The 14,600-nt window shown below is 47.1% G+C and overlaps 1 protein-coding gene across 3 annotated transcripts in view; it reads left to right on the forward strand.

The window, feature by feature from the left end:
• LOC141156770 (cytochrome P450 3A8-like) overlaps window positions 1-14,600 on the forward strand; it is a 492,460-nt gene that overhangs the window by 394,588 nt on the left and 83,272 nt on the right. For all 3 annotated transcript variants that reach the window (XM_073643164.1, XM_073643156.1, XM_073643149.1), the window contains 2 exons: window positions 2,675-2,774; window positions 2,866-2,979. In XM_073643164.1, coding sequence (XP_073499265.1) covers window positions 2,675-2,774; window positions 2,866-2,979 — 214 coding nt within the window. The remainder of the gene's footprint in view (window positions 1-2,674; window positions 2,775-2,865; window positions 2,980-14,600) is intronic.

The raw sequence follows: 14,600 nt of genomic DNA on the forward strand, positions 1-14,600 counted from the left end.
GACCTGAGTGGGGACTAGCTTTTTTTGAGGACCAAATTGAAGCTTTTATTGGGAACATTTTACGTAACATTTATCCGGCGCTCTAGGCTGAGCACTTACATCGGGGTTTCCATCTAAATTTCCAAGTGATGTAATTCAGATGAAACCCCTGCAGGATCCATTCACTATAATGAGGCAGCAGAGTTACTCTGGACTCCGTCTGGCCTCTGTTTGGCGGTGTCCTTTTTTCAGAAGTGCACAAAATTTTGGCCAACCGCATTTTTATGCACGCTTAAAAAAATGACACCGTGGGATCACAGGCCAAATGGCATCCACAGTGGCCTATATCTGCCTCATTACAGGGAATCTTCCATCATGGGTTCCGTCTGAATCACGTATTACAGATATTTACACGGAAACTCCGGTGTAAGCGCTCAGCAGAGAGCACAGGATAAATGTGAGCAGAGCCTTACTGCGATCTTTGGGAGACATAATAAACAAATCAGTAGCAGGTGAAGAATTGGTTTTATTTATTTTTTACGCCTTTCCTCGTGCGGTATAAGTGATGAGATTACTCTATTCTTCGGGTCGGTGTGATTACAGATACCAGATTTATATCGGGTTTTTATGACTTACAGCTGTCACACACTAAAAGACACTTTTTTTGCAAAATCTAGTTTTTGCATCGCCATATTTTGAGAGCTATAATTTTTCCATATTTCGGCTGACTGAGTCATGTTATGGCTTGTTTTTTGCGGGACGAGTTGACATTTTTATTGGTACCATTTTTGAGTACGTGACATTTTTTGATCGCTTTCTATTCCATTTTTTGGGAGGTAAAATTAACAAAAACCAACAATTCAGGAATTGTTTTTTGAGGGTTTTTTTATGCCGTTCTGCGTGTGGTAAAAGTGATAAGGCAGCGTTATTCTTCGGGTCAGTACGTTTACAGCGATACTACATTTACTGTATATTTTTTTATGTTTTGGTGCTTTTACACAATAAAACAATTTTATAGAAAAAATATTTTTTTGCATCGCTTTTTTCTGAGAGCTATAACTTTTTTATTTTTCGGCTGATGGAGCTGTATGGCGGCTTTTTTTTGCGGAACAAGATGACGTTTTCAGCGGTACCATTTTTATTTCCATTTTCTGGTCGCATTTTTTTCCACTTTTTGTTTGGCGATATGAGGAAAAAGCATAGTTTTTTGCTCAGTTTTTTATTTATTTTTATTACGGTGTGCACAGAAGGAGTTAATTAGTGTGACAGTTTTATAGATCGGGTTGTTTCGGATGCAGCTATACCAAATATGTGTACTCTTTGTTTTTGCATAAATATACGGATTTATTGGTTTAATATTTTATTTATTTATTTTTATTTATTTTGTGATTTTTTTTAACAGTTTGAAAACATTTTTTAGACTTTTTTTTACATTTTTACTTAGTCCCTGTATGGGACATTAATTTTTATTTTTCTAATCACTGTTCTCATGCAATGCAATAGACATGTATTGCATTGCATGAGAAGTTTGCTGACAGTTTCACACTGTCTGTCTCCTGCTGGACTCAGCTGCAGCCTGAGCTCAACAGGACACCATATATGGCAGATCTGGAGGCGTTCATGTGACCTCCAGCTGCCATAACAACGGCAGGTCCTGGAAGACATCAGGGGCCCGTCGGAGAGGTAAGTGGACGACCCCCTCTCCTCTCACTATCTTCTATATGCCGCGATCACTATAGATCGTGGCATATAGAAGCTAGAAAAGGGTTAACATCATTGGGACCTGATCCAATCAGGTCCCGATGATGTCCCCTGTCAGAGCTGTCGCTCTGAACCGCAACCGCATCACTTGCAGGACCCTGGGGGTCCTGAGGGCTGCGGGACCACCGACCGTTCATAAACGTCGGCGCTGCACAGAGCCCAGGCAGCGCCGACGTTTATGTACAGTGGGCGGTCGGGAAGCGGTTAAATGTGTTTTCTCTGAAAAGCTGCATTTCAAAGAAAAACGTACCTGGCTGAATTGACAAAGCTGGACTCCGCAGTCAGGTTCCTTTTAAAAGATAAAATATATTAGTCTTTAGAATGTCTACTTAGCTCAAACATGTGTGACCACAATTTCTTTAGATAAAGGTTTTTTTTTTACCAAGATTGAAAGTTATGCCTCATCCAAAAGCTAGAGTATAGCTTACTAATCACTGGGAACCCCATTTATTCAGACAATGGAGCTCAGCAGAGGCCTGTCTAAATGGAGTCATGATCGAGCATACACATTGGCACTCCATACATTGTCTATTATGGGACTACTGGAGAAAGCTGAGTACAGCGCTCGGCTATTTCTGCCTTACACTAGGAATGAGTGGAAGTGCACACACTTGACCTCTTTTGCATTTAACATTATACAGGGCCCCATTTTCTGAATCAGTGGGGTCCAGTCTTTGGACTCCAGCTCTCATACGTTATCCCATTTTATGAATAGTCAATAGCTTAAAACCGTGGTAAAATCCCTTTGTCTATAGAAATAACGGTAAGGTAAGTCTGAGCTTATTACACATTACAAAGGATCATGTACTGTAATCTCATCACTGACGTACACGGCTGAGACTGTTCAACTTGTATTTGGTAAATGTAAGCAATCATCTTGTGCCTATAGTGCTGGTCTCACAATTTATTTGAACACATCTGTTTTCTGAACTAGGTTCTATGATGGGAGACAGCCGGTGCTGGGCGTAATGGACCCCGCAATAATTAAGTTCATCCTAGTTAAGGAATGCTATACTATATTTACCAACAGAAGGGTAAGTCCTTCAACCAAATCCTGGTATGATATTGTATATTTCTAGTGATTCTTGTTATCTATATTAACTAAAAAAAATTGCTTCCTTTTAGAATTTTGGCCTTAATGGCCCTTTAGAATCTGCAGTATCAAATGCTGTTGATGATCAATGGAAAAGGATACGGACAGTGTTGTCACCAACATTCACCAGCGGTAAACTTAAGCAGGTAAAATATGTAGACAGATTATAAAGATGTATATACAGTGGCGACCAAAAGTTTAGCATTTTTTTTTAAGTGTTATTACCTCTGTCTGGTTGTTGTGATGCCATTTTCCTGGTGATTTTAGTAGATTGAAAGCAAATGGTTGTCAGCTATAAGGACGAAAATTGTGTTTGACTCTTTATGTGTTAGTTTTCAACATTTGCTGGGCCAAATGTTTTGCATATTTTGTCATGAGTAGTCGAATTTTGCCTACATTTTTTTTTTTTATGTTTGTGTTTTTAGGTTAAAACATTGTAAAGACAAAGCCAAATTTATTACCAGATGTCAGGAAGCTTATTATTCTGAGAGTGAAGTCAGGCAAAAGCTAAAAATAATTCAACTATGGAATTTAACTGTTCTCAGAGTCAAATGTCACGTATATTAAAGAAAGAAAAGGAAGGTTATGGAACAGCTGACAAATCTAGTAGTGGACGACCACGGAAAACTTCCTCCAGAGTTGATCAGATTATTAAGAAAAAGTCAGTATCTGATGTCCATAAAAGTGCTGTATAGATTTTGCATGAAATGAAAGAAGAATATGGGGTCAAAGTGAGTCGCCTAACTGTGGTGTGACTGCTACGAGCAGTAGGGTTGAATGCACGAGTTCCAGTCAAAAACCCTTTCATCTCTGCAAAGGACTAGAAGGTCCAACTTGAATTTAGTCAAAAATTGGTTGGCAAAGAAAAATGTTCACCGGTTGCAATGGCCATGCCAATCACCTGATTTCAACCCTACAGAGCACTTTTGGGATGAATTAGAGCAATGAAGGATGAATTGTTTGCAGATTTGCAAATGGAATGGAGCAAGATGTCTTGAATACCCTAGTGGCTTGATTGCGCCTTCGGTGTGGTGCAATAATTAAAGCAAGAGGTTATGATACAAAATACTAAGTTATGGCATTGTGTAGCATCGGCATCTCTGCCCCCGGCCAGGCAGAGACGCTGCCCCCCTCACCGCCGCACTCCCCGCCCGGCGTTCTCCAGCGCTCCTCTTCCTGCTGCTGCCGGCGCGTGCAGCTTCCCGGGCACGGTGCTTAGTGAGCGCGCACACTCCCTCCCTCTTAAAGGGGCCGCGCGCGCCGCCCTAAGGATTCCCCGGCCAATTGCCGGAGGTCCTCCCATATATGAGGCACCTCCTCCAAAATGGAGGTGCCCGAGCAATAGTTGTTGCACAGTGTTCTTACCTCTGCTTCAGCCTCAGGTCCCGCTGCTAGCCTGACTACTAGTCCTGCCCGCCAGCCTGACTACCAGTCCAGTCCGCCAGCCTGACTCCTCTCCAGCCCGACAGTCTGTCTTCCGTTCAGTCCGCCAGTCTGTCTATGGGCTTTACCCACCTGCTTATCTGGAAGCACCTCCTTACTACTTGCCGTAACCACCTGTCAGCCTACCTGGAGGCTCCTGCCTGTCACTTGCCGTGACCACCTGACTGCCTACCTAGAGGCTCCTGCCTGTCACTTGCCATGACCACCTGTCAGCCTACCTGGAGGCTCCTGCCTGTCACTTGCCATGACCACCTGACAGCCTACCTAGAGGCTCCTGCCTGTCACTTGCCGTGACCACCTGTCAGCCTACCTGGAGGCTCCTGCCCGTCACTTGCCGTGACCACCTGACTGCCTACCTAGAGGCTCCTGCCTGTCACTTGCCATGACCACCTGACAGCCTACCTAGAGGCTCCTGCCTGTCACTTGCCGTGACCACCTGTCAGCCTACCTGGAGGCTCCTGCCCGTCACTTGCTGTGACCAACTGACAGCCTACCTAGAGGCTCCTGCCTGTCACCTGCCGTGACCACCTGACAGCCTACCTAGAGGCTCCTGTCTTTCGCCTGCCGTGTCTGCCAGTCCATCCACCCGGATCACTCGTCAGCATGCCTGCTGTGCCCATCTGCAATACCGGTCAGTCCCTGCCATCTGTACCATGGGAGTCACCTGCTCCCTTACAAGGTCGTCCCCAGAGTAGCACCTGGTCCCTCTGCTCGGACCCTCCCTGGTCATGGAGTCGATTGAGTTGATACCTAGTTACGCCCCTCTGGGTCCCTCCTTGCACCGCAGCACAGAAGTTCCACCATCCGGATCCGTAACAGTATGCTCGGGCCATGGAACTCGGTGGCCCCCAGACCCCCGCAATCTCCGACCTGCAGCAGGAGGTCTTACGTCAGAGAGTTCAACAGGAGTCGGTCCTGTCCTTACTGCGGTCTGTTAACTCTCGCCTAGGCGCATTGTCCGACCCGTCTGTGTCTGTCTCTGGTCAAGCAGCGCCTGCTTCCGCGGCACCGCAACCCAGTCCTATTATGGCGTCCGGCTATGGACCCCGGCTCTCGGCACCTCCTCGTTTTGCTGGCAACCCCGCTTTAGCTCGAGGTTTCATAAACCAGTGCACCCTGCACTTTGAACTCTTGGCACACCAGTTCATCTCCGACCGGGCCAAGGTGTCATTCATCTTGTCCCATCTCACTGGAGAAGCACTGGCATGGCTAAATCCCCTGTGGGAGAGAGGGGATCCCCTGGTGTCCGATTTATCATCTTTCCTCGCTGCTTTCCGGAAAGTCTTCGATGAACCAGGAAGAAAATCCTCTTCTGCCTCCTCTCTGCTACGTCTCCGCCAAGGGAGTCTCACCGTGGGCCAATATGCCATACGGTTCCATACCCCAGCTTCTGAGCTTGCCTGGGACAATGAGGCCCTGGTGGCCATTTTCTGGAAGGGTCTATCTGGTCGGATTAAGGACGAGTTAGCCGGCTGGGACATTCCTACCACCCTGAATGACCTGGTGTCACTAGCAACCCAGAGTGACATTCGTTTCCTAGAACGTGCTAAGGAGTCTACCTGGGAAAGAGGATTTCCTCGTCTTGCTCCTGTTTTCCAGAGACCGGCTTCCCAATCAGAAATTTCCCGGGCACGCTCGCCCGAACCTATGCAGATCGACCAGACCAAGATGGTCAAATCTCGCCAAGAGACACGCCGAGCCGAGGGGATCTGTTTCTACTGTGGTAGTAAGGAGCACCGGATCCATTCCTGCCCGGTGAAGCCGGGAAACTCCAGAATCTAGGACCGTTCGGAGAGGTCGTCCTAGGCAAAAGTAAATCCTCTCCGTTCTTGACTTTATCCATCTCTATCTCCTGGGGAGAGAACCGCTACTTTGAAATTGCACACCTGGATTCCGGAGCTGCTGGAAACCTCATTTCCCAGTCCCTGGTAGAGAAATATCACATTCCCACCAAACCTCTGGCTGAACCATTGGCAGTCGCCTCCGTGGATGGAAGACTCCTTCCGGTGACCATCCTGCTCGTCACAGAACCTATAACCCTGCAGGTGGGAATGCTGCACTCTGAGACGATCTCCTTCCATGTGCTTTCCGGTCTCTCTCACTCCCTATTGCTAGGTCTACCCTGGCTTCAGAGACATGAACCCTTGCTGAATTGGCAATCCAGTGAAGTTCTCCGTTGGGGGCAGGATTGCCATAAGACCTGCCTGGTCCCGGTCCGCCCGGTTCGTCCGCCACCCACCCCGGCTAATCTACCCGGTTTACCGGCACCTTACTGGTCCTATGCAGATGTCTTCGACAAAAAGGAAGCAGAGACACTGCCACCTCATAGGCCATATGATTGCCCGATCAACCTGGTACCCGGTGCCACTCCACCCCGTGGGCGTATTTACCAGTTGTCGTCGGCCGAAACCCGGGCCATGTCGGAATACATTAAGGAGAATCTGGCTAGGGGATTCATCTGGAAATCTACCTCCCCGGCTGGAGCCGAATTCTTCTTCGTAAAGAAGAAGGATGGTTCACTACGCCCCTGTATAGACTATAGAGGACTCTAGCAAATCACGGTCAAAAACAAATACCCCCTGCCGCTCATCTCCAAATTGTTTGACCGCCTTAAGGGTGCTAGGATCTTTTCCAAGCTGGATCTACGTGGGGCGTATAACCTGGTCCGGATCCTTCAAGAAGACGAGTGGAAGACGGCATTCAATACCAGGGACGGTCACTATGAATACCGTGTGATGCCCTTCGGTCTCTGCAATGCTCCCGCCATCTTCCAAGAATTAGTCAATGACATCTTCCGTGACCTTCTATATTCCTGCGTGATGGTGTATCTGGACGACATCTTGGTCTTCTCTCCGGACCTTCCCACACACCGGAGGGATGTTCGTCAGGTCCTGCTTAGGCTCAGGCAGAATCACCTCTATGCCAAATTTGAGAAGTGCCTCTTCGAGCAGACCTCCCTTCCGTTCCTGGGCTATATTATCTCCCAGACAGGTCTTCGAATGGACCCCAAGAAGCTCTCTGCTGTCTTAAAGTGGCCCCGTCCGGACGGGTTGAAGGCGATTCAACGATTCCTGGGCTTCGCCAACTACTACCGTCTCTTCATCCCACACATCTCTTCCCGGACTGCTCCCATCTCTGAGCTCACCCGTAAGGGAGCAAATCCCAAGGAATGGCCGCCCGAAGCTGAAGAGGCCTTCCTTTCCTTAAAGCAAGCCTTCTCCTCTGCCCCAGTGCTGCACCGTCTGGACTGCAACAAACAGTTTTTCCTGGAGGCTGATGCTTCCTCCTCCGGGGCCGGAGCAGTGTTCACCCAAAAATCTTCATCCGGGAGAATGGTAACCTGCGGCTTCTTCTCCAAACTCTTCTCCTCGTCTGAGCGCAACTACTCCATAGGAGACCGAGAACTGCTAGCCATTAAATTGGCGCTGGAGGAGTGGCGTTACCTGCTTGAAGGGGCTCTATACCCGGTGATCATCTATACTGATCACAAAAACCTAGCATATCTCCAGAATGCCCAAAGACTCAATCCGCGTCAGGCCCGGTGGTCTCTGTTCTTCGCTCGCTTCGACTTTATCCTACATTTCCGCCCGGCGGACAAGAATGTTAAAGCTGACGCCTTGTCCCGATCCTTCCTGTCCGCCGATCTAGAGGAGGAGCCTATGCATATCATCGATCCCTCCAAAGTGATGTGTATGGCCCCCTTGGATCTCACTCGTCTCCCACCCGGTAAGACGTTTGTAGCGGTTCCAGATCGGGAGAAGATTCTTCACTGGGGTCATTCATCTAAACTAGCTAGCCATGCCGGTCAGAAGAACACCTTCCTGCTCATTACCCGGCACTACTGGTGGCCTACCCTGCGCAAGGATGTGGTAGACTTCGTCTCAGCCTGTTCGTCCTTTGCCCGCCACAAAGTTCCCAGACATCTTCCAGCCGGTCACCTCCTGCCCCTTCCCGTACCTGCTGCCCCATGGCAGCACATTGCTATGGACTTTATTACAGATCTCCCTGTTTCTTCCGGTTGTACAGTCATTTGAGTGGTCGCCGACCGCTTTTCTAAAATGGCCCACTTCATCCCTCCGCCTGGTCTCCCGTCTGCATCGGAGCTGGCTAAGGACTTCATCCTTCACATCTTCCATCTCCATTGCCTACCCCTCCACACTGTGTCGGATCAAGGGGTTCAGTTCACCTCACGCTTCTGGAGAGCTACGTGTAAGCTGCTGGATGTCACCCCGGATTTCTCCTCCACTTACCATCCACAGTCCAATGGCCAAGTGGAGCGTATCAACCAGATCCTTACCAGCTACCTCCGGCACTTTGTTAACGCTCACCATACCGATTGGGTGGAGCTCCTACCATGGGCCGAGTTCTCCTACAACAACCATGAGAGCGAATCGACTTCCAAGTCCCCGTTCTTTGTAGTCTATGGTCAACATCCCCGGATTCCATTTCCCGTCTCCGCTTCTGTGGACAACCCTGCCGCGGAGTCTCTGGTCAGCGAATTTTCCACCATTTGGGAAAATACTAGGTCCGCACTTCTTCAGTCCTCCGAGTAGATGAAGAGACATGCTGACAAGAGCCGTTTGGATCCGCCTCAATTCCATCCGGGAGACAAGGTTTGGCTCTCCTCCAAACATGTTCGGCTCAAAATACCCTCCTATAAGTTGGGTCCTTGGTTCATCGGTCCATTTGAAGTCCTCAAACAAATCAACTCAGTGGCCTACAAGTTAAAACTCCTGGCCACCTTGCAGATTCCCAATTCCTTCCACGTATCTCTCCTCAAACCTGTTGTGTTTAATTCTTTTTCCAACAATCCAGGTTCTCCCCCTGTTCCGGTTTCCGCTGAGGACGTTTTTGAGGTAGAAAACATTCTGGCCTCCAAGAAGGTAAGAGGAAAAACCTTTTTTCTGGTGGATTGGAAGGGGTTTGGCCCAGAGAAGAGAACTTGGGAACCCAGGGAGAACATTCATGCCCAGCTTCTCCTTAAAAAAATTCTTTCTGGCCTAAAAAAGAGGGGGCGTAAAGGGGGGGTACTGTAGCATTGGCGTCTCTGCCCCCTGCCAGGCAGAGACGCTGTCCCTCTCACCGCCGCGCTCCCCGCCTGGCGTTCTCCAGCGCTCCTCTTCCTGCTTCTGCCGGCGCGCGCAGCTTCCCGGGCACGGTGGTTAGGGCGTGCCCACGCTCCCTCCCTCTTAAAGGGGCTGCGCGCGCCACCCTAAGGATTCCCCGGCCAATTGCCGGAGGTCCTCCCATATATGAGGCACCTCCTCCAAAATGGAGGTGCCCGAGCAACAGTTGTTGCACAGTATACTTACCTCTGCTTCAGCCCTCAGGTCCTGCTGCTAGCCTGACTACTAGTCCTGTCCGCCAGCCTGACTACCAATCCAGTCCGCCAGCCTGACTCCTCTCCAGCCCGACAGTCTGTCTTCCGTTCAGTCCGCCAGTCTGTCTATGGGCTTTGCCCGCCTGCTCACCTGGAAGCACCTGCTTGCTACTTGCCGTGACCACCTGTCAGCCTACCTGGAGGCTCCTGCCCGTCACTTGCCGTGACCACCTGACAGCCTACCTAGAGGCTCCTGCCTGTCACTTGCCGTGACCACCTGTCAGCCTACCTGGAGGCTCCTGCCCATCACTTGCCGTGACCACCTGACAGCCTACCTAGAGGCTCCTGCCTGTCACCTGCCGTGACCACCTGACAGCCTACCTAGAAGCTCCCGCCTTTTGCCTGCCGTGTCTGCCAGTCCATCCACCCGGATCACTCGTCAGCCTGCCTGCTGTGCCCATCTGCAATACCGGTCAGTCCCTGCCATCTGTACCTTGGGAGTCACCTGCTCCCTTACAAGGTCGTCCTCAGAGTAGCACCTGGTCCCTCTGCTCGGACCCTCCCTGGTCATGGAGTCGATTGAGCCGCCGTACGACCTAGGTCGCTCCGAGTTGATACCTAGTTGCGCCCCTCTGGGTCCCTCCTTGCACCGCAGCACAGAGGTTCCACCATCCGGATCCGTAACACATTGTAAACAATGAATTGCTCTCTATGTTTTTTGTGATCAATAAATAGTATATGCAAAACTTTTGGCAGTCACTTTTCTTTAATTAAATGACCATACCTACAGTTAGGTCCATATATATTTGGACAGAGACAACATTTTTCTAATTTTGGTTCTAGACATTACCACAATGAATTTTAAACAAAACAATTCAGATGCAGTTGAAGTTCAGACTTTCAGCTTTCATTTGAGGGTATCCCCATTAAAATTGGATGAAGGGTTTAGGAGTTTCAGCTCCTTAACAAGTGCCACCCTGTTTTTAAAAGGGACCAAAAGTAATTGGACAATTGACTCCAAGGCTATTTCATGGACAGGTGTGGGCAATCCCTTCGTTATGTCATTCTCAATTAAGCAAATAAAAGGCCTGGAGTTGATTTGAGGTGTGGTGCTTGCATTTGGAAGGTTTTGCTGTGAAGTAAACATGCCCTCAAAGGAGCTCTCCATGCAGGTGAAACAAGCCATCCTTAAGCTGCAAAAACAGAAAAAACTCATCTGAGAAATTGCTACAATATTAGGAGTGGCAAAATCTACAGTTTGGTACATCCTGAGAAAGAAAGAAAGCACTGGTGAACTCATCAATGCAAAAGACCTGGGCGCCCACAGAAGACAACAGTGGTGGATGATCGCAGAATAATCTCCATGGTGAAGAGAAACCCCTTCAGAACAGCCAACCAAGTGAACAACACTCTCCAGGAAGTAGGCATATCAATATCCAAATCTACCATAAAGAGATGTCTGCATGAAAGTAAATACAGAGGGTTCACTGCATGGTGCAAGCCACTCATAAGCATCAAGAATAAAAAGGCTAGACTGGACTTTGCTAAAAAACATCTAAAAAAGCCAGCACAGTTCTGGAAGAACATTCTTTGGACAGATGAAACCAAGATCAACCTCAACCAGAATGATGGAAAGAGAAAAGTATGGCAAAGGCGTGGTACAGCTCATGATCCAAAGCATACCACATCATCTATAAAACACGGCAGAGGCAGTGTGATGGCTTGGGCATGCATGACTGCCAGTGGCACTGGGTCACTAGTGTTTATTGATGATGTGACACAGGACAGAAGCAGCCGAATGAATTCTGATGTATTCAGAGCCATACTGTGTGCTCTGATCCAGCCAAATGCAGCCAAACTGATTGGTCGTCGTTTCATACTACAGATGGACAATGACCCAAAACATAAAGCCAAAGCAACCCAGGAGTTTATTAAAGCAAAGAAGTGGAATATTCTTGAATGGCCAAATCAGTCACCTGATCTCAACCCAATTGAGCATGCATTTCACTTGTTAAAGACTAAACTTCAGACAGAAAGGCCCACAAACAAACAGCAACTGAAAACCACCGCAGTGAAGGCCTGGCAGAGCATCAAAAAGGAGGAAACACAGCGTCTGGTGATGTCCATGAGTTCAAGATTTCAGGCAGTCATTGCCAACAAAGGGTTTTCAACCAAGTACTAGAAATTAACATTTTATTTACAGTTATTAGTGTTGAGCGAGTATGTTCTATTAACCCTTTCGCCGAGTATGCTCGGGCCGAGCTCCGTGTATTTACAGCTGCTCATTGATATGTTTGAATCGCTCCCTTGTGCATGATTTGCGACTGTTTGACATTTTTATGACATGTGAGGAATGTCTATTTCTTACACATTCCTCACATGTAATAAAGCTGTCAAACAGTTGCAAATCATGCACACGGGAGCGATTCAACCATATCACCGAGCAGCTGTAAATACTCGGAGCTCGGCCCGAGCATACTCGGACAGAACATACTCGCTCAACCCTAACAGTTATTTAATCTGTCCAATTACTTTTGGTCCCTTTAAAAACAGGGTGGCACATGTTAAGGAAACTCCTAAACCCTTCATCCAATTTTAATGTGGATACCCTCAAATGAAAGCTGAAAGTCTGAACTTCAACTGCATCTGAATTGTTTTGTTTAAAATTCATTGTGGTAATGTCTAGAACCAAAATTAGAAAAATGTTGTCTCTGTCCAAATATATATGGACCTAACAGTATATTCAAATGCATTTTGGTTAAAATTAAGGTCTTCCATGGTGACAACTTCATGCACTTTCAATTCATCACCAGGGAAATGGCATCACAACAAAACAACCAGACAGAAGTAATCACATTTTTAAGAAAAATGCTTAATTTTTGGTCGCCACTGTATGTACAGTTGTGCTCAAAAGTTTACATACCCGGCAGAATTTTTGCTTTCTTGGCCTTGTTTCAGACAATATGAATGATAACAAAAAAACTTTTTCTCCACACATGGTTATTGGTTGGGCGAAGCCATTTATTGTCAAACTACTGTGTTTTCTCTTTTTAAATATTAATGACAACCAAAAACATCCAAATGACCCTGATCAAAAGTTTACATACCAAAATTGAACTTTTTGGCCTCAACCATAAACGTTACATTTGGAGAGAGGTCAACAAGGCCTATGCTGAAAGGAACACCATTCCTAATGTAAAGCACGGAGGTGGATTGCTGATGTTTTGGGGATGTGTGAGCTACAAAGGCACAGGAAACTTGGTAAAAGTTGAAGGAAAGATGAATGCAGCATGTTATCAGCAAATACTAGAGGCAAATTTGCACTCATCAGCCCAGAAGCTGCGCATGGGACGTACTTAGACATTCCAACATGACAACGATCCAAAACATAAGGCCATATCGACCTGTCATTGACTACAGCAGAACAAAGTGAAGGTTCTGGAGTGGCCATCTCAGTCTCCTGACCTCAATATTATTGAGCCACTCTGGGGAGATCTCAAGCGCGCAGTTCATGCTAGACAGCCCAGGAATTTACAGGAACTATAGACTTTTTGCCAAGAAGAATGGGCACCTTTACCATCTGAGAAAATAAAGAACCTCATCCACAACTACCACAAAAAACTTCAAGCTGTCATTGATGTTAGAGGGGGCAATACACTGTATTAAGAACTGGGGTATGTAAACTTTTGATCAGGGTCATTTGGATGTTTTTGGTTGTCATTAAGATTTAAAAAGAGAAAACACAGTTATTTGACAATAAATGGCTTCACCCAACCAATAACCATGAGTGGAGAAAAAGTTTTTATGTTATCATTCATATTCTCTGAAACAAGGCCAAGAAAGCAAAAATTCTGCCGGGGTATGTAAACTTTTCAGCACAACTGCATTTGCACATTTATTTTGATCATAGATGAAGTAATAAGTTAAAAAATGATTTGCCTGCGGTGATTTAAGCAATTTTCCTAGCACTATAAGTTTTGTATTCCAAAAAATAATAGAGTAATTATGGCTCGAGGAAGGGAAATGGGAATAGAGCTTATTTTTTATGTATTTTCTCAAGTCCAAAAAGTTATAAATTTCCTCATCCAGAAGATTGTAGGACAATTTTAAAGAATTAAAATTTATAATTGCATCCGAATTGGGGCCTGTTATAACTGCTGAGCACTTTGATATCCCAAATTTTCCCTATTTATTAGGGAGTGCAGATTGATGTATACCGTATTTTGCGGATTACAAGACGCACCGGATTATAAAATGCACCCCAAATTTTGGGGTGCAAAATAGGAAAAATGTTTTTTTTTAAATAAAATTGTGCGCCTTATAATTCTTTTTACCTGGGGGGCAGCGGTGGTGGAGCGGGTGTCACACATACCAGAGATTGGTGATACTACAGGCCCCGTCCTCAGAAGAAGTGTCGCTTATTCAAGGCAGTGGGTGGCCCCGGTGGTGGCGAGGTGATGCTGCGGCCCCGTCCTCAGAAGTCGGCGTTGAGAGGAGGCAAAGTTCCCTATGCCATACATAGCCTTGCGCTGTGCTTTGGTAAAACGGCCACCGGAGCATGTGCAGATCGAGATCTCGTCTCCCGAAATCTCAATCTGCGCATGCTCCGGCGGCCATTTTGCTGAAGCACAGTGCTATGTACGGGATAGGGAACCTTGCCTTCGCTCACCTCCGACTTCTGAGGACAGGGCCGCAGCTTCTCCCCGCCACCACCGGGGGCCCGCAGCATCGCCCTGCTACCGCCGCAGCCGCCACCAACATCCTGTATCTGGGACCCCGATCCGATGCTGCCACCCCCCCCAAGGAAAACCATAAGCTCGCATTATAAGACGCACCCCCTTTTTCCTCCTTTTTTGGGGGTGAAAAAAGTGTGTCTTATAATCCGCAAAATACGGTAGTTAAAGGAAGTTTATGCAAAGGATAAAAGCTTAGATTAAGTTTTTGCAACTTATTCCATAAAAGTATAGTAGATTCTATTAATGGGTGATCTGGGATTGGTAAATA

The sequence above is a fragment of the Phyllobates terribilis genome, unplaced genomic scaffold (genome assembly GCF_046119375.1).
Source record: "Phyllobates terribilis strain yellow unplaced genomic scaffold, ASM4611937v1 Scaffold_1__5_contigs__length_1240528914, whole genome shotgun sequence".
Lineage (NCBI taxonomy): Eukaryota > Metazoa > Chordata > Amphibia > Anura > Dendrobatidae > Phyllobates > Phyllobates terribilis.